Source organism: Grammomys surdaster, unplaced genomic scaffold (genome assembly GCF_004785775.1).
Source record: "Grammomys surdaster isolate TR1022 unplaced genomic scaffold, NIH_TR_1.0 125876, whole genome shotgun sequence".
Classification (NCBI taxonomy): domain Eukaryota; kingdom Metazoa; phylum Chordata; class Mammalia; order Rodentia; family Muridae; genus Grammomys; species Grammomys surdaster.
In genome coordinates this window covers 777632-795281 of record NW_021620701.1, presented here as the reverse complement: position 1 = coordinate 795281, position 17650 = coordinate 777632, and the positions used below count along the sequence as shown (strand labels likewise).

At 45.1% G+C, this 17650-nt stretch overlaps 1 protein-coding gene across 1 annotated transcript in view; it reads right to left on the bottom strand.

Moving 5' to 3' along the window:
* Map1b (microtubule associated protein 1B) overlaps positions 1–17650 on the bottom strand; it is a 96583-nt gene that overhangs the window by 23330 nt on the left and 55603 nt on the right. The window contains exon 3 of the mRNA XM_028790198.1: positions 758–840. Within this exon, the coding sequence (XP_028646031.1) occupies positions 758–840 (83 nt within the window). The remainder of the gene's footprint in view (positions 1–757; positions 841–17650) is intronic.

Here is a 17650-nt window from a genome sequence, read left to right as displayed (position 1 = left end):
CCTGAGGGACCAGGGATGCTCTTGGCTTCCGTTAGGGTGGATCCTGAAATTCCCAGTTACTCTCTCCAGTAGTATTCTCATGTGATGCTAATGATACAGCAGCAATGGCCAACAAGCCCACCTCTGCCACTATGTGCCACACGCTTTTCTAAGTGTGAATGTTCAGACTCAGAGAACATTAAGTAAGAGCATTAAATCCGGGGGTCATTGTGATCTCCTTTGCACAGAGATGCAAACAGAGCAGTAAGATAACTTGACAGAGGCCAGCAGCTTCTACGTGGCAGACCTTGGAGGATGAAGCCAGGTGATTCGACCTGGGCTAGAGACCACGTTTCTGATGCTTGTGCTGGGCCTCCTTCCAAGGCTGAGTGGTGGCCTGAATCGCTCTAAGCAGAGATGCTACTGGGATGCTCGTCTTCTCTGAGTTCCATCCCTGTATGTGCCAGCCTGGGGCTTGCTGTCTATTTCCTCTGCTACATTCTTGCTCGGCATCCTGGCAACAACATACCCAGTGCACATTCTACACCCCTCGACAAACATGCTTCCAGTTGGCACTGTCTGCTGTCTCCTTATTTGAAAGAGGCTTCTGGTGAGCTTGTGCTATGATACTAGATGCAGAGAAGCAGGCTCTGGGCATCGAGGAAGCCTGGGACTTGGGACCTTTGTACATCTCCAACTCTGTCACCTATCTAGCCCCTCTGATCAGCGAAGCCTCCATCCTTTGAGGCTCTAAGACCTCCCAGAACCGAATACTCACCTCAGTGCTGACTGCTTCATCTGAAGGGTTGATCAGAACTACTGTTTCTAAGACGTCACTTCGGTGATGAAGAATCTTTTGTCCTGAAGGCACAAAAAATTGACAAAGAAGAGACCTTTAGCTTTTCCAGATGAAAGCGGCTCGCCTACTTCTGGGACAGTAGAGAAATTTCCAACTCAGATGTGGCCCTGGAAACTGGGAAACACAGTGGACGCTACTGAGCGAGAGGGTGTGCACACAGCAGGCTGAACTAGAGCTGGCGTAGCCTGGGGGCCCCAGGCTTTTACACTAGGTCTTTCATGGTCGAGGGCTAGGCAGTCTCCTGACCCAATGGCCGGGTTTTCATCAGAGACCAGGGAGGGGTGCCAGGAAAACTCAACGGGGCTCTTGACATTTCCTTTCTCATGGTAATTGGGGATGTTTCTCCCCAACCGCCTTTCTTCTGGTGAGAATTGCGCGGAGATTAATTAGGAGCCTCATTGTGAAGTGAATGACGGCCAGAAACCGGGCTAACAATTAACCGAGCAACCAGAGTGGCTGTCTGAGGCAGGCTTACGGTCTGTTGGGGTATTCACTAATCAATTCACTTGCTTGTAGGAAAGTGAAGAAACCGTGGGCAAAAGAAAAGTGGAGGGCAACCCTCCCACAGGACAAGGTGGCCAAACTGCCCGACAAGACAAAACTGAGGGAGAACTAAAAAGGTAAGATGTGGTTTGGGATGAGGGAGCCTGCTTAAGGATGCTCTGCAGGGCTCTTGATATCTCCTACTCCGTATGGGACCATCCAGTGGCTGGTCAGCCTCAGGCTTAAGTCAGCAGAGACCTATGAATTGCCTTTCTACACACATTACCCTGCCTTGACAAGGATATGAAAGCCATCTAGTGAATGTGACCAGAGTCGCTGATGTATGCTTTACCGGCAAACAAGGGACAGAGAGGGGCGTTCCCTAGGAAATGTGGGAGGAAGCCACGTGGTTGGGAGGGAGAACATGCCTGCTGTTTGGAAGTACAATGAAGCTTGGAAGACAGGAGCATCTGAGGGAGATATCAACAGAGAAAAACAGAAGGAAAATAGATCTAGGGTCCTTCGAAAAGCTAAAACAGCATCCTGTGTGACACTGCAATTTAATTGGTTGGTGCACTTGAAAGCAGAAACTTGAACAAATATTTTGCGCTAAAGTTAATTACAGCATTATTTTAATAGCCAAAAGGTAAAATAACCCAAGTGTCTGGGTTAGATGTGGTCTACCCACAATGGACTACTAGTCAGGCATAGAAAAAAAATCAAGCTCTGCTAATGTTACAAAGATGAACTAGAACATACTACATTAAGAAAAAAAAAAGCCGGACACAAATGGATAAATAAGATAGGATTTCATGCCTATGAAATACCAGAATAGGTAAGTTGAAAATAGTAATTACCAGAGGCTGAAGGAGGGAAAATTGGGGAGCTACTGCTTAATGGGTACAATTTCATGCTTGGGATAATGAAAACATTTTGAAAATGTAAGTGATAATATATACAACCTTGTCGATGTAATGATCACTCCTGGGTTGTAGACTTAAACAATAGTTAAAATGGCTAAATTTTCTTTAAATATATTTTATCACAAGATGAAGAATCAATGTGACAGACAAGTAATCCCTGAAGAAAACACTTCACATGCATGTATGTAAAGCCATTAGAAAGGCAGCAGTTCCAGGCATGACTCTGTTAGAGATGTCCCCTTTGTATTATCAAGACTCGGAGAAAACAGAAACAGCTGCAGAGCGACATTCTTACCATGTCACCATTATCGATCATTCTTGCTTTCCTTTCAGTAATATTGACCAGTAAACTTTAGGGAGGCAGAGGAGCGGCCCAAACCAGGCAGTACTGGTGCCAAGCCCTGTTCTGAGATGTATACAGTTTCACTGAGTCCCATTAAGAGCTCTTATGAGTGGTATCATGAGCATGGCTCACTACTGAAGACGAAGAGTTGACAGAAGACATCAGTAGCTCAGGTCCCCACAACAAGTGGTCAGGCCAGGGTCTGGTCCCAGCTTACCCAGCTCTAGATCCCTGCTGCTGATGCTAGTTATCAGAACTTGGCTTTAGTGAAACAGATATCAGATGCTGAAGAAGAGTTAGAGGAAAGACCAACAGACTACAATAAGAGACAGGCTTAAAGAAGCAAGATGTCAGCATAGAGTACCGGGGGGGTCAGGCAAGGCACAGCACCTATACACAGCAAAGCAAAATTAAATAGAAACATGAAATGTCCCACTGCAAATGACCAGTCAAGAAGAAATTCCAAATAAGAACAGTGTTAACTATTTGAGACTTAGGAAAAAGATACTGAACCATGGAAAACACAGTTCATTTATTATGAGTGCTATATTTTGTAACTAATTTAAAAATTGCTTTTGGGCTTTTGGTTGTTTTCCCCTTTGACAGCCATATACACTTACAGTTAAAACACAATTCAAATAAGCAGACAATACGGTGAAAAATTACACAATTCCATACTCGATCAAGTGGTCCTTCCATCTGTGGCCTCCTCGGAACAAAGGCTTTGAGATCTTCGAAGACACAAACGCCAGGCAACACGACACTTAAATAAACGAAGGGCTATTTCTTCATCACGTCTTTGATGTGAGCACCCCAAGCACCGGACAGTGTGAGACTAGCCATTAACAGTGCTCTGTAGGAGTCACAGAAGCAGACCAAAGCAAGGTTTGCAGAAGCATTCCCCTCCCCAAGAGTTTCTAATGGAGTCAGAGCCCTTTCTTTGCAGTTCACAATGCTACTGACTGTACCCTTCAAAAGCGACAACAGCCAGCACAGCCACACTCCTACCCACACAGCATACTCCAGCCCTCCCCAGAGAGGTCTCCAGCTGCTCCCTGCCAGGGGCTTCTTACCGTCCACCAGACACTCTCATCCTCTTTGGATTCCTCTGTTGCAAAACACAACAAATGCCAAGTAGCAGCTGCTGGTCACCTCCACACTTCCTACGTCACGTTTCAGAGCACTTTGCTCAGGAACTCAGCTAGTGATGCCCTCTCCATCTTTGTAAGAACTCGGAGGGAGGACACTGACAACGCATGTGCACCAAGATGCCTTTATGTACGGTTGATTTGAATGAAGGAAGGGATGTAAAGACAGTCAGAGAGAGCTCCCAGTCTTGTCTTGGCTGGAATGCTGTCCAGATTCAACCATAAGACCCATAACCGAAGGTCAGGCCAAGGAAGGCAAGGGCTGCAGCTGAGAGACCTGTCAGTTGCCCACACCCAGCATCCGTGGGTGCCCGCTCACTCTCTGGCAGCAGGCGGCTGTCTGCTCAGGCAGCTGGGACGCTCACAAAGCTGCGTATTTGGGGAATGTTTCACACTGGGAAGAGGGCCAGGCATTCTCAGGGAGAAGCCACCACCCTTGCCTGTAAAGGTCCCCATTCAGTTGCTTCAGGAAAATAGTTCCCAGCCTCTCTCCTCACCCTCTAGTCCACCCTCCCCCATAGATACCTCATAAAGAAACCAAGGGGTACCCTATGAATAGCTAACCCTCCTCAGCCTTGGGGAGGCTGGACATGGAGTGATGGAGTTCTGTCAGTCCGTTTCCATATGAAAAAAAGTCTTTGAAGTCTTCCTCAAAAAATTCCACATAGCTGTGAGGCTGGACCTGGTGAGGCGGGGACAACAGAGAAGGCTGCTGTGTGACAAAGGGTCTGCTCCACTTCAGAATCAAAAGAGAATGAAGACCCCTTGAAGCAGCAGGGCCCTTCAGACAATGGGGCTTTTGTCTGTGGTCTCCTAGACTCCTAGAGCTGTATTTGAAATTCAAACAGTCTATACTTTGCAGTTATTGCTGAAAATTTTTTAAAATCTTATTTAATTGGATCTACATGTCTTTTGAAATTGGGTTGTTTTGTTGGTTTATGTTCACATCACATCTAGGTGATTTCTGAAATCTTTTAAGATAAAAAAAAAAATGATGTTTTCATGCTTCCAGGATAGTTATGGATCTCTTTAGGGAGTTTAAGATTTTCCTCTCAGCATGGGTGTGACACACAAAACATAGGCACCCTCCTGTGTTTCAGAGGTGGACTGTGGCTAAATTCAGGCACACTCATCACCGAGGACAGCAACACAGAATCTGGGCTGGGATATAGCTCAGTCAGTAGAAGCTTGTCTGGCATACACAAGGCCTAGGTTTGATCTCTAGCACTGCATAAATCTGTCATGGTGGTGCATGCCTGTAATCTCACTGCTTTGTAGTTGGAGGCTTGAGAATCATAAGTTCAAGATCATCCACTTCAAAGCCAGCCTGGGCTACACAAGACCCTATCTCAAGAAAAACAAAATCTAGAATCTCTTTTTACACATGGGTAACTCTTTTCTTTCACACACAGAGCCTATAACGAGTAACTGGGAGACTGAAGCATCCTTGCTGAGGCCAGAGAAACTGAGGTCCAGATCAAAGCATCAAGGTAGCCGAACAACCTCCTGATGAACCCAGAACTGCTAAAAAGCTTCTATGTTGTTCTTTGTTATTTGATTGTTGTTGTTATTGCACAACATCAATCTTGAACTCCCTTTCAATAATTACAAGCCAGAACTTTATTTAAACAACTTTAGTTTAAATTGTCTGAAAGAAGATGAAGCAGGACCTGAATGACAGACAGCCAAGATGGCAGTCAGGGAGATCCCACAAGTTCTTGCTACCCCATCGCTTTCCCTTCCTCTGCCATATCCCAGGGCTGTCATGCCTTTGCCTATCCCCTTCCTCCAGGCTTTGCTGGCTGAACGCTAGAGTGACTTTTTGATAAGGCACCAGACCTTGTGAACCCATACTAGATAGACCCAATTATGAAGATCAAAGAACATCCTAGAGTTGGGCTGGGAAATGCTTGGGCTAAAGACAGCCTGAGCTGCTTAATTAAATGTAAGGTCTGATCAATCAAGGACTATGAACACCCTGGATGTTAAAGCAGGGAGGGAGGCAGGGAGAATTTGGACAGACCTTCACGCCCCCACTCCTCCATCACAGTAGGGCTGTGGAGGGAAAATCTCTCATCTCAAACCTTTGCACTCAAAAAAGTTTAGCTAAATGGATAAAAGCAAGAATCAGGAGCTGTGCTTCACAGCCATGGAAATCACAGTCCTGAAGTCGGCAGTTACCTACAAGTCTCTAGGCAGCTTTTAATAACATCTTTTTATTTAAAGCCATAACCAAGCCTCCTTACTCTAGGAACCCACATAATATGCAGGGCAGATGTGTGGTCAGTGTGAAGAGAAACAGAGCTGGTATGGAAGGAATTAATACTGGGAGGAGAGCAAGCCCTGCCTTAGGAGGAACTGTGGCCAAACTTCCCTCACAGGGGAGAGGTGATGCCAGCAAGGGAGGAATCTGTGAAGGGCCCAAGGTGATCAGTCCCCTGTGAGCTTCTGCCCCACCTGTGTTTCTAAACAGGAAAACGAGAGAGTATGGGTACATATAGGTTATCAGGATCAGAACTTCTGAGAGGCTACAATTTGCAAATCCCCTCCCTCATCTACCTGCCCACCCCCACCCCAACCCCCCCATCGCATTCAGAGTTAGAAATGAGAAGAAGCACCTAGAAGAGAGGCTGAAGCAACCTGGGAGCAAATAAAGCCATCTTCATGTTCCCTAGAGCAAGAAATCACCTCAGCCTAGAGAGATATGACCACAAGGCAGGGCAGACATGAAACTCTTTAAGGCTGCTTCTGAGAAACTTGAGAAAACATAGGTGCTGAGGGACTGGGTATCTCCTGATTGCTAGGATCCCCAAAGACTAGCCTTGGCGTCAGCACAGAAAACAGAAAGCCAACTGTTTATCAGGAAATGATATGGCTTCCCTCTGGAGAGACAGAGCCGCTTGCCCATAGAGAGTTTGATTTCTCCAAGGCTCTCTCTCATCGAGTCAACTTGTTCATCTCTTCTGACTTACCTGTCTAACCCAAGGCTTGGGAAAGGAACTTCTAGCCTGGTATCTGAGGCAACCAGGACCACAGGTAAAAGGCAGCTCAAGCATAATCCGGTGGAAAGGCTGACTTTATAGGCATGGTGAGTAAGAAAACTTTCCATGTGGGAGGTGTCAATCTGCTTGGATCACAAACTCACTACAAGACTGAAAGTCCATCCCAGAACACAGCAATCAAACCTTCAATGTGCAGAGTGATTTAGGATGGCTAAGCATTCGGTCTTGCAGGCGGAGACTGTGTTTAAGTCTCCCAACACTCATAGGACAGCCTGAGTGTAAACACTCTTGCCTCTTCATGGACTACGAACCTGAGCTCTAATGACGTGCCCAACTTCTCATGGCCAAGGTCAGGGATTTGACAGTATCCCTTTCACTCCTTCTCTTGAGTCACCCAAAATAAAGGTTGCCCGATTGTAATACCAACACTTCCCTTTGTAAGAGGTTAACACAGTGTGGGGCAGCTGACAGTCATCCAAGGTCTGCTGAATGGCATGATCAACCCTCCTACAGGGTTGTTTCTGCTGAATGGTTAGCCAAGTTCTCCCCCATCCTCCCCCCCATCCCCGATAGTCCCAGAAATGAGATTTCTTTTCTCTTAAAAATAAGGTTTTGTTTCAGCTCTGAGACATGTCCTTGAAAGCCACGTTGTTCTTCAAATTCTGGCCATTTAGCTTTCAAGAGAATTAAAACATCAAATCCCATTGTACACAAATCCGGGGCACATTCTAATAATCGTTTTCAACGTAAGTGAGCCAGTCGGTGCTTGGGAGCAAAGTGGCTTGTTTTCATCACCTTGGTTTTAGAGTTGCAGAAAATTCTGTGATTCGAGTCTATATCTCAGATTCCTCTTTCCCTTCCCTACACTCCCTTGCTGTTTTCTTTTATTCCCTGTCATTGGCTGTAGTTTCGTTTTCCATGGCTGCTAGGCCTTTCATCTATCCTTCTCTTGAGTGCTCTGCCCTCCTGGACTTCATGTGTTCCCAACCTAGAAACAAATAACTAAAGACCCAACTCCCAAGGTTCTCTCTGTTCCAAGCTGGTCCAAGTACGTAGAAACCACCCAGCCTTTGGCTACAGCAGTCTGGCTTTGCCCTGCTGGCTCAAGAGTCCTTGTTTTCCCATATTCCCCCATGTCTCAGCTGAGCCTCAGGGCAGGACTTGCAGGGGTAGGATGCAAGGCAGTGGCTGTTCCCTTTGCAGAGTTCTTACTCACTTTCTAAATCATCTGCCGTGTTTGTCTCCCTCCTCAGCCCTTCAAGAGTCTTTTCATTCGCTTTTTAATATCTTCCTCCCACCATCGCCCCCTTTCTTTCTTTCTTTCTTTCTTTCTTTCTTTCTTTCTTTCTTTCTTTCTTTCTTTCTTTCTTTCTTTCTTTCTTTCCTTCCTTCCTTCCTTCCTTCTTTCTCTCTCTGTAACTACCTCTCTCCCCCTCTTTGTCTCTCCCTTCCTCTCTCCCTCCCTCCCTCCCTCCCTCCCTCCCTCCCTCCCTCTTTCTCTCTTCCTTCCTTTCTTTCTCCTTTCTTTCTTTCTTTCTTTCTTTCTTTCTTTCTTTCTTTCTTTCTTTCTTTCTTTCCTTCCTTCCTTCCTTCCTTCCTTCCTTCCTTCCTTCCTTCCTTCTTTCTGTGTAATTACATGTCTGCACATATTTGTGCACAGGTATGTGGAGACAGGAAGAAGGCACTGGCTCTCCTGGAACTAGAGCTGTAGGTGGTTGTGAGCTGCCAGCTTGAGTGCTGGGAACCAGACTCTAGTCCTTTACAAGAAAAGCAAGCGCTCTTTCTCCTCTGAGCCATCACTCTAGCTCTCTGGTTCCTAGCCCTCAGAATTTCACTATGTAGCTCAAGCTAGCCTCCAACTCATGATCCTCCTGTCTCATCCCGTTGAAAACTTAAGATCATAGCATTTGCCACCACATCCCACTCTTCACAAGTTTTTCAAAGCCTGGAGACAAACTGTCCAGGGTTAGATGTGAGCAGAGGCAGAAGAAAGAAAGAACTATCACCAAAGCGGTTAAAATCGGGCTCCTCAGAGCTCACCTAAAGGACAAACAACACTCACTGTGGGCACTAGTGGAGACTGACAGGATGGCCTGAGGTCCCATCACCCACAACACATGGACATCCCAGGGCACATCAGGTATAGATAGATCTTCCCTGTTCAGGCTCACCAGAACTACATCAGGCTCATTAAAACAGGTCAGTACTCATAACTCACTGCAGTGCTCACCATGTGCTCCTCTGTGTTTGCTGTTTAGCCTGCTCTAAGCCTCTAAATCTCCTTCCCTGGGCTGAGACGAGGTGGGATCTAATAGCTTTCTCTTTCTCTCTCAAAAAACTAAAACAACAACAAGAACAACAAACAAACAACAACAAACCCCCCCTCCCCTGACACAAAGGAAAATTGTCTAGTTCCTTATGTACCAGCATGGACTTCTCTCCTTTGCCCAGAAGATATAAGGCCTCCTCCCTATGAGTCTCCTGAGGACTGGCCACTCTCATGCTGAATGTAATCTGAACTTGCCTCTCTCACATCAAACACCTGAAGGAACCCTGATGTTTTCCCCTCTCTCCTCATTTTACAGAGAAGGAAGCTTCAGGGAAGGTCGGACCCGCATGGCTCTATAGACCCTAGTTTATAGATGCCAAAGCATTTTCTATGAATACCGGGGACATTTCTACTGGGGTTGGGTACCAAATACTAGCACCGCTTTGCATTTGCAATGCACTAGACAGTCATTTTGATGTTTCTTTTCATCTTGTCTTTTCTACATACATATCATAAAAATGTATGATTGTAATCCCTCCTATTTTACAGGCACAGAAGTTGAAGCTGAGGGGCCACCTGTGTAAGAGCTGGCTGTCTCAATCACACAGATACAGTGAACTGTTTAACCAGGAGTTCAATCCAGCCCATCTGGCTCCTGACCCTCATTCCTTTCACCAGCCTATCTGCTTCTCAGAATGTCTTAAGATTTTAAAATTAAATTAATTTTGTTCTTGTGGTGCTGAGGAGTGAACCCACAGTTCTACTACTGAGCTACACTCCCACCATGCAAGGATTTACTTTTTAAAAAATTATATTTATAGCTGGGTGTGCTGCACTCTAATCTCAGCACTAGGGAGGCAGAGGCAGGTAGATCTGAGTTCCAGGCCAACCTGGTCTATAGAGTTAGTTACAGGACAACCAGGGCTAGACAGAGAAACTCTACCTAGAAAAACAAACAAATAACACACATATATAATATACACATATACACTTTAGAGAGAGAGAGAGAGAGAGAGAGAGACAGGGAGAGACAGAGACAGAGAGAGACAGAAAAATTGATGTGAGATATATTTTCTTGGATTGAAGAATAATTCCAGTCTCAAATAATATGGGGGCCTTTTATTTTGAAAACTACCTGCTATATGTCTTTGTGAAGAGTTAGTTAGAACTAGACGATTACTGATTCCGGCACTTTCATCTTAAAATTACATTTTCTTAGGGTTTCACAATTAGATGTAATTGCTTTTGTGGTTGTTGATTCTGGGAGTATCGTTTGTTTGTTTTGTGTTGCCAAGTATTGAATGAACTATGGTCTTAACCATGCTAAGCAAGAGCTCTATCACTGAGCTATACCCCTGGCCCTGTTCAAACTTGGTATTTTGAGAAAAGTTCTCATTAAGTTGACCAGGCAAGCCTTGAACTTGTGGTCCTCTCCTGCCTCAGCCTTTTGAGTAGCTAGGCTTTGAGGCCTGGACCACTAAACCCAGCTAGACTTCCTTGAGAATAAAGTTTCAGAGAGTTTTTTTAAAATCTTAGGGGCCCTGCTGCTATAGTAAAGAGAATCATTTCCTATTTGTGCAGATAATGCCAACTGCCTACAGAGGACAGATTTTCTGGAACTTAATTCAGACAAATCAGCAGGATCTTCATAAATGAAGCTCTGGGGTTAAAATACGTGTGGACACTGCCTCTGTCCTGAAGGGAACACAGTTTAATGGGGAGCTCTCCTAACTCAGAAAACCTAACTCTGAAACACTGTTTTATCCACAGTAGGAGCTCAATAATATCTGACAAAAGGATAAATAACAATAATGGCTATGACAGATTGAATATCTGCCCAAGGTCAACATTGACCTAAGTTCTTCAGGTCCATTATCTCCACTAATGTGCAGTTGAGACCTGCCAGGAAGACATTTTACAGATAAAGACGAGGAACTTGAAGCTCAGGGCTGTGACTGTCCCTTGAGGTGAGGACCAGAGTCAGTGGTCAGTCTATAGAGTCAGGTCAGGTACCGGGATACCATCTTATTTTATTATTTCATTTGATTTTTTTTCCAAGATGGGTTCTCACTATATATAGCTCAGGCTAGCCTCAAGCTTGTTATTTAACCCAATTCATCCTCGAACCCTCAATCTTCCTACATGATTAGTCTCCTGAGTGCTTGAGATTACAGGCAGAGCCACCAAGCTCAACTGTGAGGCACCGTAATTAAGGTGTTAGATTGGGGAGGAATAAGGAGAGAGAGGGAGTTGAGGGGTGCGATAGCAAAGAGAGACCGATAACAGTGAATCACATGGGCTGTACTGCATTTATCATCCCCATGGGCTGCCCAGGTAGCTATGTCCAGTATAGACAGAAACATGGATCGGAAGCTTGGGTCAGATCAGGGTCTATTTTTAGCTGATGCTGTTGGAGAGTGCTTCATGCTTCTCTTTGATTACAGTCTAGAGAAATGCCCATAATTAAAGGGCAAGCAAAGGCAGGAAAAGGCTGATGGAGATGCTAGAGAAAACAATGGGGAGATGAACTCCCAACCCCTTCTGGGTAGTTTCACCTCACACAAGGTAACCTGTAACTGCAGCCTGGTCTAACGCTCAATTCTAGCCACGTCTGCATAGAATTGAGGCAGAATACTCCAGACACCAAATAACCTAATGAGAACTAATGTTCAAATTCAATTTCAAACCCTCTTGGTTTATCTCCACAGATACATTAATCAACAGGTCTGCCAAAATGGGCCAGCCACCAACATGTTTCATAAAATTCTCCTATCCATAGACTACACTTGGACATTCTGATTTAGGAGGTCTCGAGGGCCTGGGGCTCTGTGCTTCTGTAGTCCCCTAGGTGATTCAGATGACTCTGAGTTTTCTTTAGGAAACAAGATAGTGTGACAGTGACTACTCTGATGATCAGCAAGGACACAGTAGGTGGCCTCACTAACATCATTGCTACATTGTTCTCCTGTGTCACTTGCCCAGTGTCTCAACATAATGCTAGAATTATTTCCTCTGGGACAAAAGATGATTATTAAAGGCTCAACTAATGTTTCCTACTACCTATTGATTCCCAGAATCCGTTAACATGTTTATTGGACATTTAATTTGCCACCCAAAACTCCAACCATTGATTAAATCTAAGGAAATGGCTGACCTTTTAAAAAATCCTCCCCTGCTCTTCTCAGAAGCAAATTAACATGCTATTACTCATCCCCAAAGCCATCTTGCCTGCAAAACAAAAGCTGTGTTAGTCCTTTCTAGTGTCTGGCTATTGAAGAGGAAAAAAGAAAAAGGAAAAATACCAATAGAGGACAGATCACACATTAAACAAAGAATCAATTAAAACAAGTATCCCAACCTGGGCCAGTCTTTGGTTCTAGACCACGGAGAAATAGCATGAACTGGATTTGGTTTTCTTGTTTTTGTTTTGTTTGGGGACAGGATTTAAAGTATGCCAGGATCACCTCGAAGTCACTGTGCAGCTGAGTTTGAACTCTTGATTTCCTGCCTCTACCTACTGAGTGCTAGGATTACAAGTACGTGCCCCTGCATGCTTGTAAATCACTTACACAGTGCTGGAGATCAAGTCCTGGGCTTTGTGCATATCAGGCAGTGCTCTGCCAAGTGATCATACCACTGGCCTCATGAGCCAGAATTTTTTCCTAGGAAAAATTCCTAGAAATTTTCCTAGTTGGGTAAAACGACCTGCAATGGCAGTGACCGACCTAGTGGCCCGTCAAGAAGGGACTTCTTAGGTTCAAGATCTTAACCTAAGAGGATGAGACGCAAAAGACTGAAGACCTTTCCCCAACCAAAGTGAGGTCCCAGTTGCTACCATTCATAACAAGTGACATACAGGTGGCTCCTCAGGCTCATCCAAGACAGTGGTTCTCAATCTGTGGGTCAAGACCCCTTTGGGAGTGTCAAGTGACTCTTTCATGGGGTTGCTAAGACCACTGGGAAACACAACTATTTACATTACAAGTCATTGCAGTTATGAAGTAGCAATGAGAATAATTTTATGGTGGAAGGGTCACTACAGGGTGAGGAGCTGTATTAAAGGGTTGTGGCATTGGGAAGGTTGAGAACTTACAAAATCTGGCCATCTCTACAGATGCTTCATACATAGTCTCAGCCTACCTCTGGGGAATTGTGGTTTTTGTTCTTTGGAGGTGGGAGGGTTAACTTATCCATGTAGACTGGTCCAGCACTTCCTTTCCATGTGGTGCCAGCATTCTTAGGTCATGGCCGGATGCTTGGCTACCCAGACAAGTACACCGATTTTCGATGACCATGGCCCTCCGTCTCCAGGCGCTGCTGAAGGAGGACAGTTGGCGTACCACCAGGTTCTTCGGTTCTTTACACTAAGTTGTACTTTCTGTCTGGGGAACCAAAATGCTAGGCATTGATCACATGCAGCTTACTTATCCATTTTTCTGAGGTGGGTCTGAGTGAATCCCAGGTGGTCCTTCCATTTGAAAATATATGCTCTGTAAATCCAAGGCTGGGAGACAGACATTCAAGGTCTCTGCTGCATCGGCAGGCTCCACCTATTCCTGGGCTAAGCTCACATATAAGATGAAAATGCACATTTGCTCATGTGTTTTCTTCCTTACCATTGCTCTCTTCTTGATTCTGAGGATGTAATGAGTCTTCCCTCATATACCGTTTTCCTTTCTCCACTATATGTTATCCTAGACAACTGAAAGGGGTTCCATTTTTAATAAGACCCAATGAGCCATTCTCCATTAATTTGTTTGTTTACATCATTAAGCAAGGTCTTTTGTAGCCATGTCTGTCCTAGAACCCACTACGTAGGGAGACCAACTTTGTCAAACTCACAGAGACCTATCTGCCTCTGCCTCCCACATCCTGGCCTAGTGTAGCCCTCTATTAAAGTCTGAAGAAGACCACACAACAAACTCACAAGTTAATTGTTCATATGGGATCTTTGAAAATTCTGACACAGGAAATGCTCAGTGCTGTGTATGAAGTCTTTCTTAATGGACACTGAGAGTGAAATCCAAAGCAACGTCTTCTCCGACTAAATCCACCAGCTCTCTTTGCCTAACTAAATCCAATCTGGTATTTAATAGCCAAATATCTCTGGATTTTTACCCTAACTCTGGTCATTTTAGTTTTAAAAGAATTCAATTCACAAATCTCAAATGCTGGATCCACTGTTGTGAAAACGACAGCACACAGAGGGGGCGGCAGCCAGGGTCTTATGAAGCTGAGGAGAACAGTAGAAGCCATCTTGCAAACCCCGGTCCCCTATTTCCCTTTGTTCCTCCTCTCTGTGCTCCAGACTCTACATTTTGGCATTTCTGCTTTGCCTCTGGTTTTGGAGCTTTCATACTGAGCATTTCTCATGGAAAAAAAAAAAAAAGGAGATCTAGCAATTAGCATACATTATGTGGCTGCACCAATCTGGCAGACGCACAGACATGTCTGCATGGCAGAGCAGAGGCCCTGTTTTGTCTTGTTTCCTGGCCTGCCCCGCCCAGCTCACAGCCTGGCATTTGCCAACTGGAGATGCCCACCCCTTCTCTTCCTCTGCTTTTTAGTTCCCCAGCCAGCCACTACAAGGCCTTCCTTGCTAAGTACTTAATGAGGTTTTAATTCAGCTTTGGGTCTGGAACGGGGCCAGCTACTGCTGCGGGGTGGGGGCTCAAATTTCCCTTTACATATCATCTGAGAATAGTCATAAAGACAAGCTGGGTCATCGTTGGCTTCCTGGGGCAGGGAAGGGTTCCTGGGAGAAGGACTCCCTGGGCCTTATCACCAGGCCTGTTGTCTTTAGATGATAAAGGCTGAAGGAGGACCCGAGAGAAACGATGTTAGGTGTTTAGTGAGACAACTGCTTCAACGTTTCTAAGGCGTACCAGCAGACCCAGGTCCAGCTGGGAGAGAGAGAAGTACAGTGCATGCAATATGCATTGGGCCAGCAATCATATGCAGTTTTATAGACACATGTCTACCATATAGCAGGGTTCTGGAATATTCTTCTTGCCCATACCCATCAGAGCTATAGAGAGGTCCAAGTGCTTCTCTTATCTCCCTAGACTGTGGTATAGATGACGAAAAGTTCAGTGAGTTTTAATGTGCTGAGATATAACTTTATATGGTATAGTTTTTCTTATACTTGCTCAGCCATGGTTATGGTGTTATAGTCTAGAATTTCAGAGCCTAGGACTGTAGCCAGAAAACCTAAGTTGAAGTTCCCTTTGCCAGCTGTGTGAGCCTTGAACCTTGGAACAAGTGATTCCCGAGCCAAATGAAGTAGTGGCCATAATAGTGCTTATTTCTAATAGCTGGTAGAACATCAGAGCTATGGAAAAGATTCTCAATATCATGATTTCTTCTGCCGAGGACCACTGGTACCCAGATTTTGTTTTTGTTTTTAAATCTCCCTCTATGGCACTTCTTGGCATGCTTTGCTACCTCTTCTTCCAACATGTTCTGTTGGCATTGTGCATCATGCATGTGAGTGCAAGGATTCTTGGAAGACAGAGTGATTGGATCACCCTGAAGCTAGCGTTACAGGTGATTGTGAACAATCAAAGTCAGGTCCTCTGCAAGAGCAGTATGTGCTCTTAACCACTGAGCCGTCGCTCCAACCCCCAGAGATCTTCATCGTTTTCTGCTCATTTCTTGTCAAGAATGAGGTCTGACTTGGACAAGAGAGTTGGCACCCAGCAAAGAGCCAGGGTGTCAGTAGACCCAAGGGAATGGTCCCCACCCAGCTCATGAACAGTGCTCTTTCCAGCTACAGGAAGAGACCAGAACAACAGGAAAATTAGTGTCATTCAAGATGTCCCAAAGACTCTACTCACAATGCCCACCCCCAATGCACATTCTGAATTCTAAACAATGTCGCTCTTGTCATCACCCCCTCCTTTGCTTATCACTGCCTTTCACATGAATTGTGAAATGCCTCTACCTATCTTCTTATCTCCAGGTAACCAAACCAGTCTATAAACTCTGCCAAAAGGATCTTTCTGTATATGAATCAACTTGTGGTCAAGAGTTCAACTTTGCAAGCAGACCTCCTGAGTTCAAACTCAAGCTCTAGGGACCTGTGGAAATACCTCAGTAAGGGTGCAGGCTGTCCAAGCCTGGAGAGCTGAGTTCAACTCACAGGTACCTAAGTAAAAAGCTGGGCTTGCTCGAACATGCCTCCAACTCCAGATCTCAGAGGGGTTGGGGACAGAGCGACTGCTGGAAACTGCTGGCCACCAGCCTAGCTCCAAGTTCAGTGAGAGACCCTGTGTCAAGAAAATAGGGCAGAGGGGCTAAGGAGATGGTGGATCTTAACAGCACTGGTTGCTCTTCTAGAGGACTGCAGTTCAATTCCCAGCACCCACATGGCAGCTTACAAGCATCTGTAACTCTAGTTCCAGATGTCTTCTTCTGGCTCAGGCATGCATGTGGTGCACAGACATGCAGAAAAACACCTACATACATGATTTTTTTTAATTAAAAAAAGAAGAAAATAAAGTAGAGAGTAATAGAACAGGATGTCCCTTTTCTGGTCTCTGCACACTTATGATCACACCCCCACATACACACACACACACACACACGAATTCCAGTTTAGCTCTAGTTTAACTTTTTGGGGTTTTTTTTACTCTAAGAAAGTTACTTCTTAGTAATTCCATCTCCATGTCCACAAAGCGGTAAGGCTGATAGTACCTACCTTGCAAGGTCCTGTACAGAGTAAATGCCTTCTTAAGCAATGTGCAAATAGAAGAGAGGAAAAATAGTGTTAGCACAATGTGGGTTGTCAACCCAACCTTAACATTTCTTATGGACATGTGGTAATTTGAGAGAAAATAGCCCCCATAGTCTCATAGGGAGTGGTACTATTAAGAGGTGGAGCCTTGTGGAAGGTAGTGTGTCACTGGAGGTGGGCCTTGAGGTCTCAGATGGTAAAGCCAGGACCAGTGTGACACTCTCTTACTGATGTCTGCTGTCCAGATGTAGAACTTCCAGCTACCTCTCCAGCACCATGTTGGCCTGTTTCCTGCCACACTTGCCACCACCACAATAACGGATTAAACCTCTGAAGTGTAAGCCAGCCCTGATTAAACGCTTTCCCTTATAGGTGTCAAGTGGTATCTCTTCACAGCAATAAAACCCTAACTAAGACAGACTTCAACATGGCCCTGCCATTCCTAGACACGCAAGTGTTTCCAGTACCTTCAAGATGCAGCTAAAGTTTTTAATGTTCCGGCCCGGAAATAATCACCTGAAGGAGGAAACTACTGCCATCCCTGAAGCTCCTTTCTGTTTTTACACGCATTCAACCTAGTAAAATCTATCTTCCTGTGCACTTGATTGCTTCCTACATGTCCTGCAGGTCTTGCAGAGAGAGGATCTTTCTGGGAGGTATCCTTGTAGTACTTGGTGGTTACTCATAAGTCCACAGATGCCACACTAGTTCTTCTGCTCTGGGGCCACAGATCTGATTGCAAGACAGTGTCTGGTGCTTCTTACAAACACAGATGCTTGGTACTTATTTGTTATTCACCAGTGGGGACGGCACTGAAGAAAAGGCTTCCTAGATTAGAATCCCAGCTTGGGTTTTCTAGAAGATTACAGCAAACACATGGATGTGGTAGAGTAGGAAAGAGGCTTTGCA